Here is a 17,471-nt window from a genome sequence, read left to right on the forward strand (position 1 = left end):
TCATTCTCTTAGTTTACAAGAGGCTGACCACAAACACGACGTCGGCGTACGAATCCGCGATTTCAGACACTTGAGCTCTGGAACGCCACTCTACCAATTAATTATCTACCAAATATAAAATTATATTATAAGTTATAAGATAGTTACGGTCCCTGATTCTGATTGGTTAAGTGGCCTCATTACATCACCGTGCACTACTCTGTGTTGCTGCGGTTCCATCATGTATTTTGTAGACCTTGTTCAGAGCGCCATGACAGGTAGGCTATGATAACGAGGCTGTGTGAGTGTGAGGGACTTACCGGGGAAATGAGAAGATGAGCACTGGACTGCAGCAGGTTGGGAAATAAAATGTATTTATCTATGGTTATGGTCATTGCCCACAGACTGTAAAAAAAATGCCTGATAGGGCAGTGAGGCAACAATTCAGTTTTCGGACTAATTTTACTTTGACGAAAGTGACTTGAACGCTCCTGCCGTCGTAAATACGAACTTCCCAGGAGGACTTGAACGCACCATCCATAATTATATGTAACGCTACACATACACAACACCCCTACCAACCACTTAGCAAAGTAAACATTTATTCTCATTGATATTGTTCATTGAAGCTTAGAGTATTGTGATTAAGCGAGTGTAACTGTTACCTGCATTTACAGTAGATGTAGCATTTTCCTTCAGGTCAGTCCTATATTCGTTATAAAAAAAATCCGTTTGAATGTCGTCTCGGCGGCGCTGCAATATCTTGTCCTTTTACCAGTTAAGGGGTTTTCCCCTATTTTTTTACAGTCTATGGTTTACCCGTGCCCTGACACGCTAGTCATTTGTGTCTTGCTTCTCTGTGTTGACAAGTTTCAGTCCTTCCAATATAAAAGTCTTGTCAATAGACTCACTCATAAAGACAGTCTTTGCCGCCATCTAATGGCGAAATAAAGTAAGTTAACTTCTGATGCTGATCACGGCCAGGGACTATTTTTTCCAGCGGAAGGGAGGCTTTTAGTGATTTTACTTTTAGTACTTCATGAAAGTTGCATTGATACATATTTTTTGGCTTTAATATTTGTATTGTGCGTGGTAACCATTTTATAAGCAATAAGGTACTCAAGGCTAATGCTGTATCGTGAATAAGTCACGGTACAGGACAGTATCTCGTACCTTATTGCTCCGGAAGTGTGATAAAGGCTTCATCCTTCAAAGGACTCTCATGAGTGACAGTAACGTTTTCACTGGACTTTTTTGAAAGTTATATTAAACTGTCTAAATACAAAACAGGGTTCACAAGTTGTCTAAATATGTTCACCATGATCCATTTCTGTATATAATGAGTATAAACTATATAATTCTTGGGTTTAAAATTGTAATTCTGCAATTTCATCCTGTGATCACTGGCACGCAATGAATTCTGAAGTAGGCCTAGTGAAGGCCGCAAAAGATCCATCAGTTGTATTCTTCATTTCATGGGAAACAAAGGCTGCATTTGAAGGAGCCTTTGAATTGGGACAGCCTTCATCACACAGCGGTGATGCAATCAGGGCCTTCCCTCTGAATTGGGACACAGCAACCGTGTTTTCAATGGTCTCAATATCCGCTATTAAAAAAAAAACTGTAAACTTCGTAGATCATTTATAATTTTCCACGGTTCATTTTGTCTGGAGTTTTTTGCCTACTAAAATTTCTTGGAAAGATATCTTTGCAGTATTTCTTCAGCAGAACAATTCAAAAACACATTAAATAACAGTGCGATCCACTGAAGAGATGTATGTCTACACCATAGATGCATATCTATGGTCTACACACAGCCTTGATTTCATTCCATAGACTGTAAAAAAAGATGGATGACGCACCTTCACTCTCCTCCTTTGTAGAAAAGTGAAGCCACCAATGTCCCAATGGCACTGACATCTTGGAACCTGAGTCTGCGCAATAGTGAGCATGAAGTGGAGCCTCGGTATCAAGGCCTCGCTCACACCTCCACAGAAACCGTAAGTACAGTTTACTGCAGAACAACTCATTATGTTGGTGTAAAATAAACAGTTATGGAAATATGGAAATTAAAGTTAAAGCCCCATTCTCCTTCCAAAGGTCCCAAAAAAGTCGGTTGGTGCCTCAGTGACTTCGCTCAGAGAAGCTGTCCGTCTCAGCTATCAACCATGACGTCCCCGTTTTTATAATATCAAATAACTAACTAAAACCAAACTTATTGAAAAAAAAAACTAACACTTCAACTTACATCAGCGTGATAAAAACTACCTAAAATGACAGAAATCATCTTTGGCAAAAATGTATTTGTTAGGTTGTCTCATGTCCCAGATTACATGGTGAGGGCGGGCGGAGTTTACAGGATCTTTGTGGCACACTTGTTTCATTCCCTGGCCATTACCAGGGCAGGGGCGGAGCCAGACGATGTAAACATTCGGGGCTTAGCCCAAACCTAGGGGGGTCCAGGGGCATACTCCCCCGGGGAGATTTTTTTCCCATTTACGTCAGCTAAATGCACTATTTTTCAGGCTGTTTGAGATAATAAAATGCCTAAAAATCTATATGGGTTATGGTATGGTTATGTCCATATTAACTTCAGCCGGTTAGCCAGTAAGCTCGCTACGACGCCGGTGAAACATACAACAGCCAGCCAGCCCCTGATGACAACGACGAAGAAGATGATTTATATTCTTAAATAAATCTTATTTTTTTCTTATATAAATCTTTATATATTATCTTACATAAATCCTTATATAAATATTCTTATATAAATCTTATTTATATAAGATTTATAATGCACGATGCATTACCGTCCGTCACCACGAACGGTAATAGAGCTTTTGTTTCATTTTATGCCGCTCCAGTGAGAAAGACTGAGAGGAAATGAAACAAAGTTGAAGTTATTTTAAAAAACCTAAAAGATTCGGGGCTTTTGACAAAACATTCGGGGCTTAAGCCCAATTAGCCGCCGCGACCCCCCATCCCCCCGCTCCGCCCCTGGCCATTACTATTTATGTAATGAAGTATGACTGACCCCTGCTGCCATTATTTTGCATCATTCACCTTTAATTTTCTGAAGTGCTGAGGGATTTTTTTTTTTTAAGTTTTATTTTTTAAGTATGGTATGTTCATCGAGTTACACTATCCTCCATACTTGAGGAAATATAATAGCCTATTGTGTTAATAATTAAATAAATAAAACAGGTCATGAGAACAGTTCCTTGGTTTACAGTAAATTTAGAACAGGGGTTTTAGGCACTCCGCTCCACGTCCTGTCTAACAATGCCCTTAACTGTTCTAAATTCACAGGGCTTATTGCTTTTATATTATTTGAATAATAATATTCTTTAATTCAACACGTGTTAAATATCTTTTTAATTTTTACAATACATTCATACATTCTTTTATTTTCAATTGTAGAATCAAATATTATATATTTACAGCAGGGATTGGCAAGTGTTATTTCATGAATATTTATTTGCACAATAATGTTGTACTGTTAAAATGAAAATCAAAATATGTGATCCTGTTCGCACTTAGCTGAACGTGATTTCACCAAGTGCAAATTTTCCTTGAGCAATATCTTTGCTGATCCTGCAACAACATTCCAATAAACCAATCAGATTTAAGGGACAAGTCCACAGTTTGTCAAGTTTAGGTTAGGTGCTTCTACACCATGTGTTGTTATCATTTACCTCTAGTTTTAGGAATTAGTTATGGGTAGAATTGGGTTTAGGGGTGGTATAGGGTTAGGACAAAATTTTCGGACAAGAATGTTGTTCCAGGATCAACAAAATATTAGCAAAATCATGGTGACTTCGCATTCATTACATACATGGCATGTAGAAGGGCGCTTCGGTGCATTTTCCCCAGTGCTCTTCTAATCTGTCATTCCCAATGATGGGAGGCGGGGGCGGGGCTCAGAACGCTTTGAACACAGATGCGGAGCGGCTCTTCTGCTCTGAGCGCCAGAGAGACGAACAGCACCATGACTGCGAACACATACGACGTGATTGTGATTGGCGGAGGCATCTCAGGTTAGTCTCATCAAAATAGCGCATAAAACTTCATATAATCTCATTGCAATTAACGCACTCTTAAAGAAACTTTGCATGGATGAAGATTACAGGCTGATGACTGTAATGCACAGTTATGATCATCGTTATTTAGTAATATAAGGCGCGCGACTGACCCATGCTGAACGATTATTCCATTCCCTAAGAAGCTTAGACGCCTTATAACACTGTATTATCGCTTCGTTTAAAAATAATAATGCATATTTACGTTTTAAATAGGACTCTGTTAGTTTGTCGAAAGGAAGGTTTTAGTTCTGCAGACTTAAAGTGAATTTGTTCCCGATGTCACCTGAGCTTGCTCTTTCACTTCCGTGACATGATTATTTCATAATCATAACGCCCGAGGCATAGACCGTTAAGTGGCATGCAACAGTGCATCTGTGTAGTTGCTATATAACGTGTCAATGAACTTTTCTTTTATACTCAACATCAAGATTTTAGTTTCAAATATACACGTGTGTATGGGCAAGTGTATATTCTTTTAAATCACGTTTACCTTGCCTTTAGTTTGTAACATTATGCGCACAATGCATGTATACAGATAGACAAATGTAACTTTTTTTTATAGTAATTTTAGATGAATTATGGCAAACTACATAACACTAGACACTCTGTTTTCGATGTCAACTACTACCCATCCTTATTACATGGCTCTCTGGAATACTTGATTCTGATTGGTCAATCACTGCAGCGATGTTGTATAACTGTTCACTCTTCCATGTGTGAGAATAATTGAATATTGAAAATGAATATTCCAACTCAAATCAATATTTCATGTCCATGTATTTATTTGAAAAAGCACTTTAGAAATAATAGTCTTGTTAGATGCAACAGGTTCTCAAAATAGAGGCATTTTTACACTTGAAATTATTAAACTAAGAACATGGTTATTGTTTCACACTGTTGATTAGTAGTTGACATGTCTTGTCATGACATTGCATCTCTCTCTCTCTCTCTCTCTCTGTGTGTGTGTGTGTGTGTGTGTGTATATATTTATATATATATATATATATATATATATATATATATATAATCTTTAAAAAAAATATCACACTGCAAGACCATTCAAAATTAAATAAAGAATGCAAAAAAATGTGGTGAACTTAAAATAGGCTATACACTTCCCCTTGTATATTAATATAAATTTTAATCCAAACAGACTCTAAAAAAAAATTCCTTAAAATAGGTCAACTATCCACATACACTGCAGTACTCACATGCACATACTTGCAGCGGTGCAGGGCTACGTAACGTAGTTTTAACCCTTATAAAATTGAAAGTGTGAAACATTGCTTTGAAGAATGTTTATGGTGCTCAGGGTTAAATAAGACGTTAAGTGCTGAGTGAAAAGGCTAAACCTTTCACACTTTGGTATCACAACCCAGTGAAAATAATAATATGCATTGGCCCTAGTGGAGGGGATCTCAGTGTTTTGACCCACTCTTCCCTGGCAAGTTTATTTCACTGAGATTGTAGAGAGATTTATTAATATATTGCACTACGATTGATTGGATGCAGAATTTATTAGAAAATACTACGTGATAAGATCTTTTTTTTAGTCAGTCCTCCCAGCATGTGTAAAGTATAGTGTGAAAGCATAGCATAATGTCTTTACAGTTATAACCTAACAGGAAATTCCATTCCTGTCGTGTAAACGGACTTGTTCCCACAGTGAATAATGCTTTATAATATATATATACATATTTAGACTTGACAATTTAAACCCAGCTCAGAGGGAGTGCACACTGGATGAAATATTGCTTGTGCAAGAACGACATTCTTGAAAACAAAACCGAGCAAAACAGGGTCAAGATGTCCTCGTGATAGCCTGCTGGAAACATTCTTTCTTGTCATACAGGCGGTTTCGTCAATTTATTTTTTATGATATGCAAGTGGACCACAGAATCAAGTCAAATGTTTTAGTCTATATTGTTAAATCTGAAGATAGTAAGGTGTCTGTTTGCAAAGTTGCCCACAGTTTAATAACTCATGACCACCTTATATACCAGTTTGCAATATAACGCACTGTTTCTGTACAGTTGAAATAACTGGAAGCCTCTCTCATTCAAGCTGAAAATGGACAAACCCACTCTTACATAAAAAATTAAGTAGATGGTCTACTGATTGTAAAAAAACAACAAAGGTGTGCCATTGGAGTGCCAGTCAGACTACTACTTTGCTTGAAGAAAACTAATCAATGTAATCAGTCACTATTATGTAACAAGGCCACACATGTTGCACTATGGACCCAGTATCACCCTATTCATTGCTATAAAACCTTTTATCAGCAACAGAACTTTGATTCCCTGCCAAGTTTCTAGCAGTCAGTGCTTAACAAACTGCACGTTTGAGTCTGTAAAACGTTTGTCATTCGTGCATGTGTGCGATATTGCACATCATCAGTAGTTTGAGGCTACACAATTCAACCTCTGTTGCCGTGCAATTCCTGCAGTGGCATGCGTTATGTTTTATGATATGTATGATCTGATTTGTCCAGTATTGCACTTTTTTCATTGCAGTTATTTGAAGTAGAAAAGAGTAGAAAGACAAAAAATGTTCTTTCATAAATTGGTTGTCATCTTATAGTTGTTGAATATGCAGATGTTTTTCACCTGTTGGCCTTTGAAGGAGATCAGAGTTTCCTATTCTAACCAAACCTCAAAATGAGTTGCTTCAGGGACCTTTTAATAACGTCCCAGCACTCCCTGTAAATCTAATTACTATGTGCAAAGCTACTGGAGGTGCTTGGGGAGACAACACTTTGGCAGAACTGGTAAACAAAACTGACAACTCATTTTTTATGCTCCCCAGGATCCTAGAACATGGGAGGGCTAATGTGTAATATTTGTGTCTGTTGTCAAGTGCCACAGGGGCTGTGCTTGACATAGAGGAGAGACAACTGACATCTTTCAGCTAAACAATAGAAATGACACCTTTACTTTTATTGTTTCATGTCAACAACTGAAGTATATTGTCACTGTTGTAAATACAGTTTACATTTATTCCGTATTCATTTTTTAAAGGTGAAGTGTGAGTGTGTCATTTCCTGTATTTGAAAGAGTAAAGCATGGCACTAGTAACGCCATTGCTAGTGTCATTGGTTCAATTCCCAGGGAATGCATAAACTGATAAAATGTATAGGCCTAACTTAAATGAAATGTTGAAGTCGTTTTGGATAAAAGCATCTGCCAATTTTTAAAATATGGGTGTGCAAAAGTGGCTGTCATGATACTAGGATGTTTTAGGTGGTTGCTAGGATGTTACCATTTGGTTGTTAAGGTGTTCTGGTTGCTAGGGTGTTGATAGGTGGATCATCAAGTCTCTTTCGTTTGGTCTCTAAAGGAGAGACTCAAGCCGAATCCAATGTAAGTTTATTGGATTTTTCGGCCATTTTAAAATAAAAATCGCAAGTCAAGCTGCTTAGAAAAGTTATGGCGCACCTCTCTTCAACAAGTTGCACAGTTTGAAGTATCATTAAGTCCGCAGCACAAATTTCGAGGGACAAGTCACATTGCAAAGTTTGTTCACATTTTGGTGTTTGTATTAATTTTTCCCTCTCTCTGTCATTGGTCAGAAAAACAAAAGCCTTTTTTCCATCATCTGGCCAAACCATTCTCATTGTTTAACCATTCCATTCTCGGCCAATCCGTCTCAGCCGGTACGGATATGGTTTAATTTTCCACTGTGGGGCTGATAACAGAGCTGTTTGTAATGTAATACAAATGTGTCAGTTGTTACCTTCACAACGCAAGAGTTTATAGACGGTATATGTAAATAGCGACTGGGTTATTGAGGATGATCAGATATAGGCCTATCTATTAATAACTTGTTTACTTCACTCAAATAGCACGCTTGGACAGCTATGGAGAAACTGGTAACCATTGGTTGAGCCAGTTTGAATGTGTTGGAATGGACGAAATGTTCAAATAAACAGAGTAATGCTGTGATAGCACCTATGTTTTACTCCTCAGAGAAATCAACCTGCAGATGACTTGCTGATAGTTAAATGTGCATATCAAGCTGAGAAATTAGAAAGTATTTTTGCATAATTACTTCGCCTTTATGTGCTTACATGTACAAATAGCTGTCAGAAACAGTTTTACAAATGAACATACTGAGAAGTGTTTCAAATAACAAAAGCATTAGGGAGTTGTTTTGCTCAGAACTCTAGTAGGTCTCAGCAGCAGCTCTCATGGGGTGAGCAAGTGAAAGGCAGGAATTCCACATCTAATTGCAGAGGCTGTTGACACTGACGCTTCCCGGTGAGTGCCCTGCTCTTACTAAAGAACTTCGGCATTCCTACTTTGGAAGTCAGCCAGAAAATACAGGAAACATGTAGATTCACAGGCCAGTTGTGTGGTGTGTCAGAATAGACCACTTTTGCAGTGTGTTTTGTACTTCTTTATTCAAGTGTGTGTTTTTAATGATGGCTTTGCAAAGTACACTACCATTCAAAAATTAATTAAATAGATCAAAACAATTGACAGCAAAGACATTTAAAATGTTACAAATGGTTTGTTTAAAATAAATGCGGTTCCTTTTAACTTTCTATTCATCAAAGAAGCCTGAAAACTATATCAAAGTCTTAGCAACAGTATTAAGTAGCACAACTGTTTTCAACTGATAATATAAGAAATGTTTCTTGACCACCAAATCAGCATATTAGAATGATTTCTGAAGGATCATGTGACACTGAATACATTTGAAAAATATATTAAAATAGAAATGAATTATTTTAAATTGTAATAACATTTTGTAACATCATAGTTTTGACTGTGTTTTTGATCAAATAAAACTTGCTACGGTAGTGCAAAGAATTTGTCTGCCAGGTCTTGCACAGAATTAGCTGTAAAATAAACTGACTTTATGCTGCTTCAATTGCATAAAGTTAAACATTTCTCAATTTTGTCACCTCAGACATTGCCAGTGGTTGCAGTCACTCGTGTTCATGGAAATGACCAGCTCTCATAGACAATAAAATACTTCTGGTTGCTTTATCGCAAATAAGGCAACAACATCCCTTCAAAATAAAGAAAACAATGTTTATTCCAGTAATAAATGGATCTCTGAAGATCAATGTAAGCACAATTGCAAACATTGATTTTTAGATTGACTTTCATAGTGGTAAAACAAACATATGAACTTGGAAAAATATGTCTGCATAATGCTTTTAGAGTGCTAGGGAAATACTCGGATGCCTTTTTGCTGTGTCCTCTTAGCTTGTGTAAACAAACGTCATTGGCCTGTTTTTTCCCCCACTGAGCCACGCAGAGCCTGACTCCAGCTTGACTGGCTTCGTTATGCAACTTAAGATAATACCGCTCTGTTTCTCTGTTAGACGAACAACTGTCCTTGGGATTGCCAGGAGAACATGCCATTTCACTGATCTCTCTAATTTCTTTTTCAATAGTGCATCCAAATGTCAATGTTGCAGCATATTGGAGAAAGCAATTGCTTCTAAGAACGTGAAACATCATGAACTGTACTCACGTATGTCACGTATATATATGCATGCTCATTTTCCCTATTTTTACATTTAGATCACTTTTGCCATCATCTAAATGAATAATTATCATTCTCATGAACTTTTAGTTTGCTTATCATTATTTCCTGTTGTCTTTGTTTGTTCACGTTTCCCGCCACTTTGTTTGTTACCGTGGAAATTCATTTAATCATCACAGCCGTTTGTATTTGAGTTTGTTAACAGTGTATACTTAAGTTCCTTTGTTTCCTCAGTTCTTGGTCGGTTGTTGTTCGTGTCCAGAGCACATTGTTACACGTGCTGGATTATTCTGAGTTTATTTTATCATTAAATCTCTTAGTATGTGGAACCTGTCTGACTCTTCATCATCTTTGGATCTTCATATTGTAACACTCAGAATGATAATTTTTTTTATTATTATAATCATTTTCATACTGTACACATTATAATGTTGGGATGCCTAAATTCTAGGTATGCATTATATATCGGCCACCATATCGGTATCGGCCGATATGTTTATTTTTAATGTTGACATTATTGGACCAATGAGAAAATTTGGCCGATGTATTAAAGCCGATAAATAATGGATTGGTTCCTTCAGATGCGCACTGTTTGCCATGTTGGTTTTGAATTGCTTGAAATATGATTGGAATCGCTTCAAAAAACAAAAATACAGTTAAGTGCAACATGTGCAGCACAAGTCTGTCATATAGGCTACAATAAAATTATAATGAGAACATTATAATTGTGTGCTTGCATGGTTTTTAATGTTGAGACTTTTGTTTTTGTAATCAGGCTTTCAAAAATATAATAAAAATTATATTTAGATTTATCGACCAATATATTGGTTATCGGCTTTCAAATATAAAGAATTATCGGTTATCGATATCTGCCAAAATTGTCGTATTGGTGCATCCCTACTAAATTCACTTGTAGCAATTTATTTAGACAAAATTTGACAGTTTTGAAATTGAACATGTATTGTTATTGGTATAACATGAGCATATTTATCTGTTGATCAGTATTGGATAGAATTGTTATATTGGTCCATTCCTACCTTTTTTAAGAAGTCAACAAACCTCTTTCAAAGTACTGGTTACTGTCTTGTGGGATAATTGATGAATGAGCTGCTTGCTAAAGCTGACATTACCATTTTAATTGAGAAATTCCTTGAGGGATGAACCACAGACTGAAAGGTGGCCTGTGTCACCTCCCATTAACAGCATGGTCAGTGTTAATGTGTTGTGATAATGTGATTGTGCAATTACCACCATAGCTGACAGACATAGCCTTTGATTCTTCTTGGTCTGTAATATCAGGTTTAATCAGGGTTGGTAAGAGTGCAAACAAAGCAATTAGGTTTAGATTGTGGTATTAATACAGAGGGCGTTTTGTAATCTAATATAGTTCTAGAACTGACCTTTCAAACAGAGTTGTAAACTAATCCTGCCTATTTTGGAAAAAGACATATTAACGCAGAGAAAAAGTGCTTATACGGTTTCAGGTTAATTGTTTTTCTCAATGTGACACAGTGTTGCAATTACTCTTGCCAGATTTTACAAACATAAATGCACAGTAAATAATGTGAATATTTCAGATTTTCATATTAATTGTTTGCATTGCCCATGAATGTTGCCTGCATGAATGCACTTAAGTTACATATTTAGTTCTAGATTTAAATATGGATTTAAACTTTACGATAAAACATTTCTTAAAGAAATAAAATCTGAACATTTGGCCTTTAAAATTAGTTTTAGTTCTCATTTTGGTTAAGTATGGATGGTTTTGGTGGTCAATAGCAGCATCTCATAATTGTGCAGTAGGTGAAGAGAACACCTGTTCTTCTCACAGAACAAACTTATATGCTGCAAAAGATCCAGATCAGACCTATAAACTGATATGTCGTTTGATTTACTGTCTTAACCTTTAGTTTGTTGTCTTATTGAAAACCCTAACCTTGTTAAGTCATGTCATTTAGAGCTAGAGTGCACAGCAGATTCTTGTTCCCAGTGAATACAGGAAGGTAATTGGTGTAGATTTACCTTTGCCAAGCGACTGCATCTTTATATGTACTGTTGCCATGGCAACCCATCCACCCTCAGACTCTTGCTTCCCAGTAAATGGCCCGCTGAACTGGTGCCAGCAAAGGGAGTGAATCCTAAATATGTTGTTTTATCATAATCAGCTAGGTCTCTAATAATATTGAACAAGGTCAGAGGAAGTTTTTAGACCCAACACAGTTGGTCCTAGATCCTCTATTAGGGCACAAAAATTAAGCACTGCTTGTAAAATATCACTATTAGAATATTAGATATATTTATCCTGCTGGAGCTTGCTATTACTTTCAAAATTTCCCAGATCCACAGAACATGTTGTTTAAATGTATAGTTGTTTAAATGCAACATCTTAAGTTGAAGAAATGAAATGGATGGGAAAATACAAATGAATTGGGTGGAAATGCCAAGAATAGAAGAAAACAAGAGGCTGAAAGGGTTAGTTCACCCAAAAATGAAAATTTCTGTCATTAATTAATTACTCACCCTTGTGTCGTTCCAAACCCGTAAGACCTTCGTTCATCTTCGGAACACAAATGAAAATATTTCTGATGAAATTCGAGAGCTTTCTGTCCAGAAAGGCCTAGAAAGGTAGTTAAGACTTGTTAAAATAGTCCATGTGACTACAGTAGTTCAACCTAAATGTTATGAAGCGACGAGAATACTTTTTGTGCGCAAAAAAAACGCCACTTTATTCAACAATTTCTTCTCTTCTGTGTCAGTCTCTGATGTTCTTCTCATCACTTCATATTCATAACATTAAGGTTGAACCACTGTAGTCACATGGACTATTTTAACAAGTCTTTACTACCTTTCTGGGCCTAGAAAGTGTCTATAATGTTGCAGTCTATGGGTGGTCAGAAAGCTCTCGGATTTCATCAAAAATATCTTCATTTGTTTTCCGAAGATGAATGCAGGTCATAAGGGTTTGGAAAAGACATGAGGGTGAGTAATTAATGACAGAATTAATGGGTGAACTAACCCTTGAAAGAGCGTTACTCTTTGATCTCCCAGATTTCTCTTCAAAGAAAGTTTGACCTTTTCCTCAGTGGTTTGACAATCCCACTGGGTTAATTTTTCTCCTGTTCTGCACTGAAAAAAATGATTCATTGACTAGTTGAATTTACTAAAAAAAATTGTTAATTGTATCCACATAATTGATTTTAGCTACATTTAAACAAATGCATTACGTTGAGCTAAGTTCAGCTTAATGCATTTGTTTAAATGTAGCTAAAATAAATTGTGTGGAACCACTTACAATATTTTTTTTTAATAAATTCAATGATTTCAGTAAATTCATTGAATTTACTAAATGTTTTTATCGTAAGTGGTTCCACACAATTTATTTTAGCTACATTTAAACAAATGCATTAAGCTGAACTTAGTTCAACGTAATGCATTTGTTTAAATTTAGCTAAAATCAATTATGTGGATACAATTAACATAATTTTTTTTAGTAAATTCAACTAAGTCAATGAATCATTTTTTTCAGTGTGTGGTGGATGTTATTCTGTTGCATGCTTTACAGTTGAACTCAAGTCTTCATTTAATATTTAAACTGAATTAGTCGTGCTAAACATATGCATCTTTTTAGAGTCAGGATGTACATCAAAGTTCAGTTTTATTTAGAGCCATTTATAATGGTCATGGTAATGGCCAAAAGTGATGTCCGGCCTAGGAAAATTTACATTTTCACCCTTTATTTACATATTATGAAAATTTTGTTATTGTAAGCATAGTGTGTAGTTGGTCTTGGAGTCAATTGTTTTATTTGTGATAACAAAGTGAAACATGCCAAATTGTGCAGACATAATTTTTTTTCCACGACAGTTTAAACAGCTTCCATTTGTTAAAAATAATAACTACAGTATCTCTTCCCTGAAGATTCCCTGAATTACCTGAATACTTAAAATACAATACAATACTTCCCTGAAGTAAGGTGACGGTGTCCCATCAAGAAGCTACTATCACTACCTCAATCACACATGAGCACACAGATCTTTAGCATCTATACACTCTCACCATCCTTCTCAGGTGTACGCTGGATCGACACAGGATCATTAATACTAACTCAGAGTATTACAGCCTCACCCCGAGTGCGGCTCTATAGTCTTCCAACACTATCAATGTCTCTACGGTGGTCTTTTGGCCACAACAACCAAGTGAGTCTCCTGAATAGAAAGATGCATGTACATTTAAATCATACAGTTGAGTGAAAATGTCGTCTTCACTGTGATTTGTTCCGGTGATTGGTTTGTAATGATCTAAGCTAATCATATGACTGTTAGTTCTACTGTGTTAAGCACTTTTTGGTTAAGTATATTATGGCCTGAGCATCCTTAGTCTGCATTTCTCTGTACATTTAATGTTGAAAATACCCATTACATAAAATATTTCTATCACACAGGCTGTCATACAAAGAAATTATGAACACATGCAAAAACAAGATATGGTTATGTTGTAGTCAGTATTCTCTGTGTAGTAAAATAAAACCTGTAAGCTGTAGTTTGCCTTTTTTGCCAAAACTTTTTGTCAGATAAATACCTTAACCAAGTTTAGTGTGTTCTGCTCGTATATTTAAAATAAAAAAAAATAAAAAATGATGTGATTTTTGACATTTTAGACTCATTCATTATCACTGTATCATTTGGCAACAAAGTTAGTCTTGGGTATCTATTAGTCCTTGGCTTATTTCGCAGAGCAGTCTTTCAGTAGCAGTATCGTGATTGGTGGGATGATATTTTAAGCTTTTTTGGCTTGGTGACTTTTTTCAAAGATAATTGTCTGTATTTCCACTGTATTTTGACCAAAATTGGTTCTTTTTGCTTATATTTCTGTTTTGGAAGGAGTAACTGCAACTTGATACTCAAGTCTAAAAGTGTAGTTCATCAAAAAAAAAAATCTATCATTTACTCACCTTCAAGTTATCTGGCAATTGTCATTTTTCCAACATACTTGTCCAAAAGGCGACTATAGAAAAACTATTAAGTTGTGTTAGTTTGCACAGTGCATTTGATTTAAGCTATTTTTAGTTAAAGTTGTGTAAACAATAAACAGAAGACATGATCAAGTGAAGGCTGGAAGTTGGGTTTGAAGAATAAGGGTGGAGGAATAGAATGCAGAAACTACTTGAATCAATATATAAACTGGCAGGATGTCCAACTCTGAGACACAGTTGAACGACTGACGCATTTGCACAGATGTGAGCCCCCACTGATAAAAAAAACATGACTAAAAACATGTAACCACATGTGCATGTGCACAGACCAACCATTCAAATATTTAGCAGATTTGCTGTGTGAAAGGCTATTGTGAACTAATGAAAGTCAAACGCAAAACTTTCTTGAGCTTGAACACACTTTGAGATTTTTACTGTGCTTTTACTGTTAATGTCTCCAGTATTTATTGTAAACATGTTGTTTTTAGCAAAGCGCAAGCTTCATTTTTGTATTCACTTGTGTGTGTTTACTTGGCAGAGGCAGAGTTCAGTCAGTGTGGTCCCTTCAGCGCTGCACTCGAATGACAAAGACCACAGCTACTATTGTGTTTCTGCCAACTTCAAGTGTTTTTCCAGCTTTTCCTGACCATTTTATGTCTCTGAAAGAAGAAAATATATGCTTGTGAGCCAGCCTTCCCTTACGAAAAAGAAGTTTATTCAAGTGTTTTATTAGTATACTTCTTTTAAACTAAAAATAAGAAAGTATACTTTCAGTCTACATTTTATATACTTCTCAAAAATATACTTTATGTACTTCTCAGAAATATACTTAAAATTACACTAAAGTGTACTTGACTCATACTGAGAGAAAACTCCAAGTATATTTGGCCTGTACTTGTACTCAATCTTTTGATCGAGATATACTTAAAAGTATAATTAAGTATTCAAAGTATACTTGGCTTGTAGTTGTGTTAACTCTTTTGATCGAGTAGCCTATTAAATATACTTTTTTTTACATAGTTTTTCATATACAGTCTTATGAAACTTACATTGTTTGAAATATTGATTAGAATATTGATATAAAACAGATATGTTTCTAATTCTGTGTATCTGAATTTTTGTGTAGGCTAGTCCACTGGTAGTGTATAGGAATTTGACACATCTTCTAGTGCAGAATCTCCGGATCAAAACACAGGAGAAGAAGAAGCTGAAACAAGTGATAGAAGATTGCTCACTCAAATGTAAAATAACGTGATCATCAAACATTAAACAGCGTGTAAATCAAAACTGCTTAATATTACCAAATGAAATGAAGCGTAACCCATGCAGATAAAACGACTGTGAAGCTTTGGGGGTGTTGGACGCGATCTACTCCATCTGTGTTTTGATCATCGTTCTGAATCTGATCAAGGCGTAGTCTTTGACAAAAATGTGATTTTCTCAACTTTTTTGTTTAAAATGTTGCCTTTCTTTATGAAACTTACCGACAATCAAGTTTTGATTAAAAAAGGATGCATGAAGCTAATAAAATGTTTTTAAAATTTAAAGTACAGTTAAAGGTATTTTTCAAGTATAAAAAATAATATCTACATTTGAACATAGTAGTATACTGCAAGTGCAAAAATAATATATAAATAGTAAACTATAAGTATAATGTTATGTTCACTTAAAGAAAACTTACAAGTATACTTGCAGTATAAACTACTAAACTAGTAGTTTACTGAGAGTACACTTCAGTGTGTACTTTCATAAACTAAAAAATGTACTACTTATATTAAAATAGTAAACTAAGTAGTTTACTACTCTTACACTTAAGGTACACTTACATGTATACTTTTATATACTAAAAGTGGGCCAATTTAGTCCCAAGCAGTCTTGAAATAGTACATTCACAAGTTTACTACAAGTACACATTGATATTAGTATACTTACTACATAAAGTATACTTAAAAATATACTTGAACATTACTTGAGTATACTTCATAAAATTAACTTGAAGTATACTTCTTTTTTGTAAGGGTTCTCAAACGTGAGAGACCGATCTTTCTCAGATCTCACAGCTATTTATGTAAAAAGAAAATGATCAGTTCAACCAAGGAGTTACAAACAGAAATGAATGCCACATATGGATCATGTAATATTTTATACACATCACAGAACTTTCAGATCTGTGTTTTTATGAGTATGCATGACTTTGTTTGCACTGTGCTTGATATAATAGCATCAGATAGGCCAGTAACTGCTGACACGTGTGAAATATGAGGTTTCATTGAATTGGTTCTTGGAACAATTCCGTCCTCCATTTCTTTGGGTTGAGACTTGAATACCTCCACCTCATGCCACCTGGTTAAATAATCAGATTTCACTGCAGTGCATCTGTCTGTGAGCTCATTTGTCGTTTTGTGTCTCCGCTTTGTTCAGATAGGCAGCAAATTTGCTTACCTATGTTTAACTTACCAATGTTTTTTTTTTTTTTTAGTTGCCTGAGCAGCAAAAAACATGTTTACAAACCTGATCCAAACCAGACTTTTAGTCTGAATGCTGGAAATTCATACCCCCCCCCCCCCCCCCCTTATTTTGGATACATATGTTAGATCATGCAATGTTTGTAATATTGTCCAGAGCTGTATTCGAATATCATTTTGCTCACCTTTTCGTCATATAGGGCCAGATCTACAAACCCTCTTTTGGCGTTAAAAAATTCAGGATTTACAGTTAGAAATTAGCAATGAAAAGTTAGTTTTGCACCCTTATTGCACATGCATTTGTAGGAGTTTTCCTTCAGCCGGCTACATTTATGGGCGCAGAGTATTTAAATATATCATGCAACGTAATTTACTAAGGTTTGCGGTGATCAGTTCAGTGGTATTTGCTCCATTATTATTTACCCCCCAATGAAAGCATGTCTTATCCGATTTGGTACTTGAATTTGTGCATTGTCAGTA

At 35.7% G+C, this 17,471-nt stretch overlaps 1 protein-coding gene across 1 annotated transcript in view; it reads left to right on the forward strand.

Annotated features, from left to right (window-relative positions):
* The first annotated feature begins 3,915 nt into the window (after positions 1-3,915).
* The window catches only part of mao (monoamine oxidase), a 37,309-nt gene continuing 23,753 nt past the window's right edge, over positions 3,916-17,471 (forward strand). Inside the window, exon 1 of the mRNA XM_079880803.1 lies at positions 3,916-4,013. Coding sequence (XP_079736929.1) covers positions 3,917-4,013 — 97 coding nt within the window. The 5' untranslated portion in view covers position 3,916. The remainder of the gene's footprint in view (positions 4,014-17,471) is intronic.

Source organism: Squalius cephalus (genome assembly GCF_949319135.1).
Source record: "Squalius cephalus genome assembly, chromosome: 9".
In the NCBI taxonomy this organism is placed as follows: domain Eukaryota; kingdom Metazoa; phylum Chordata; class Actinopteri; order Cypriniformes; family Leuciscidae; genus Squalius; species Squalius cephalus.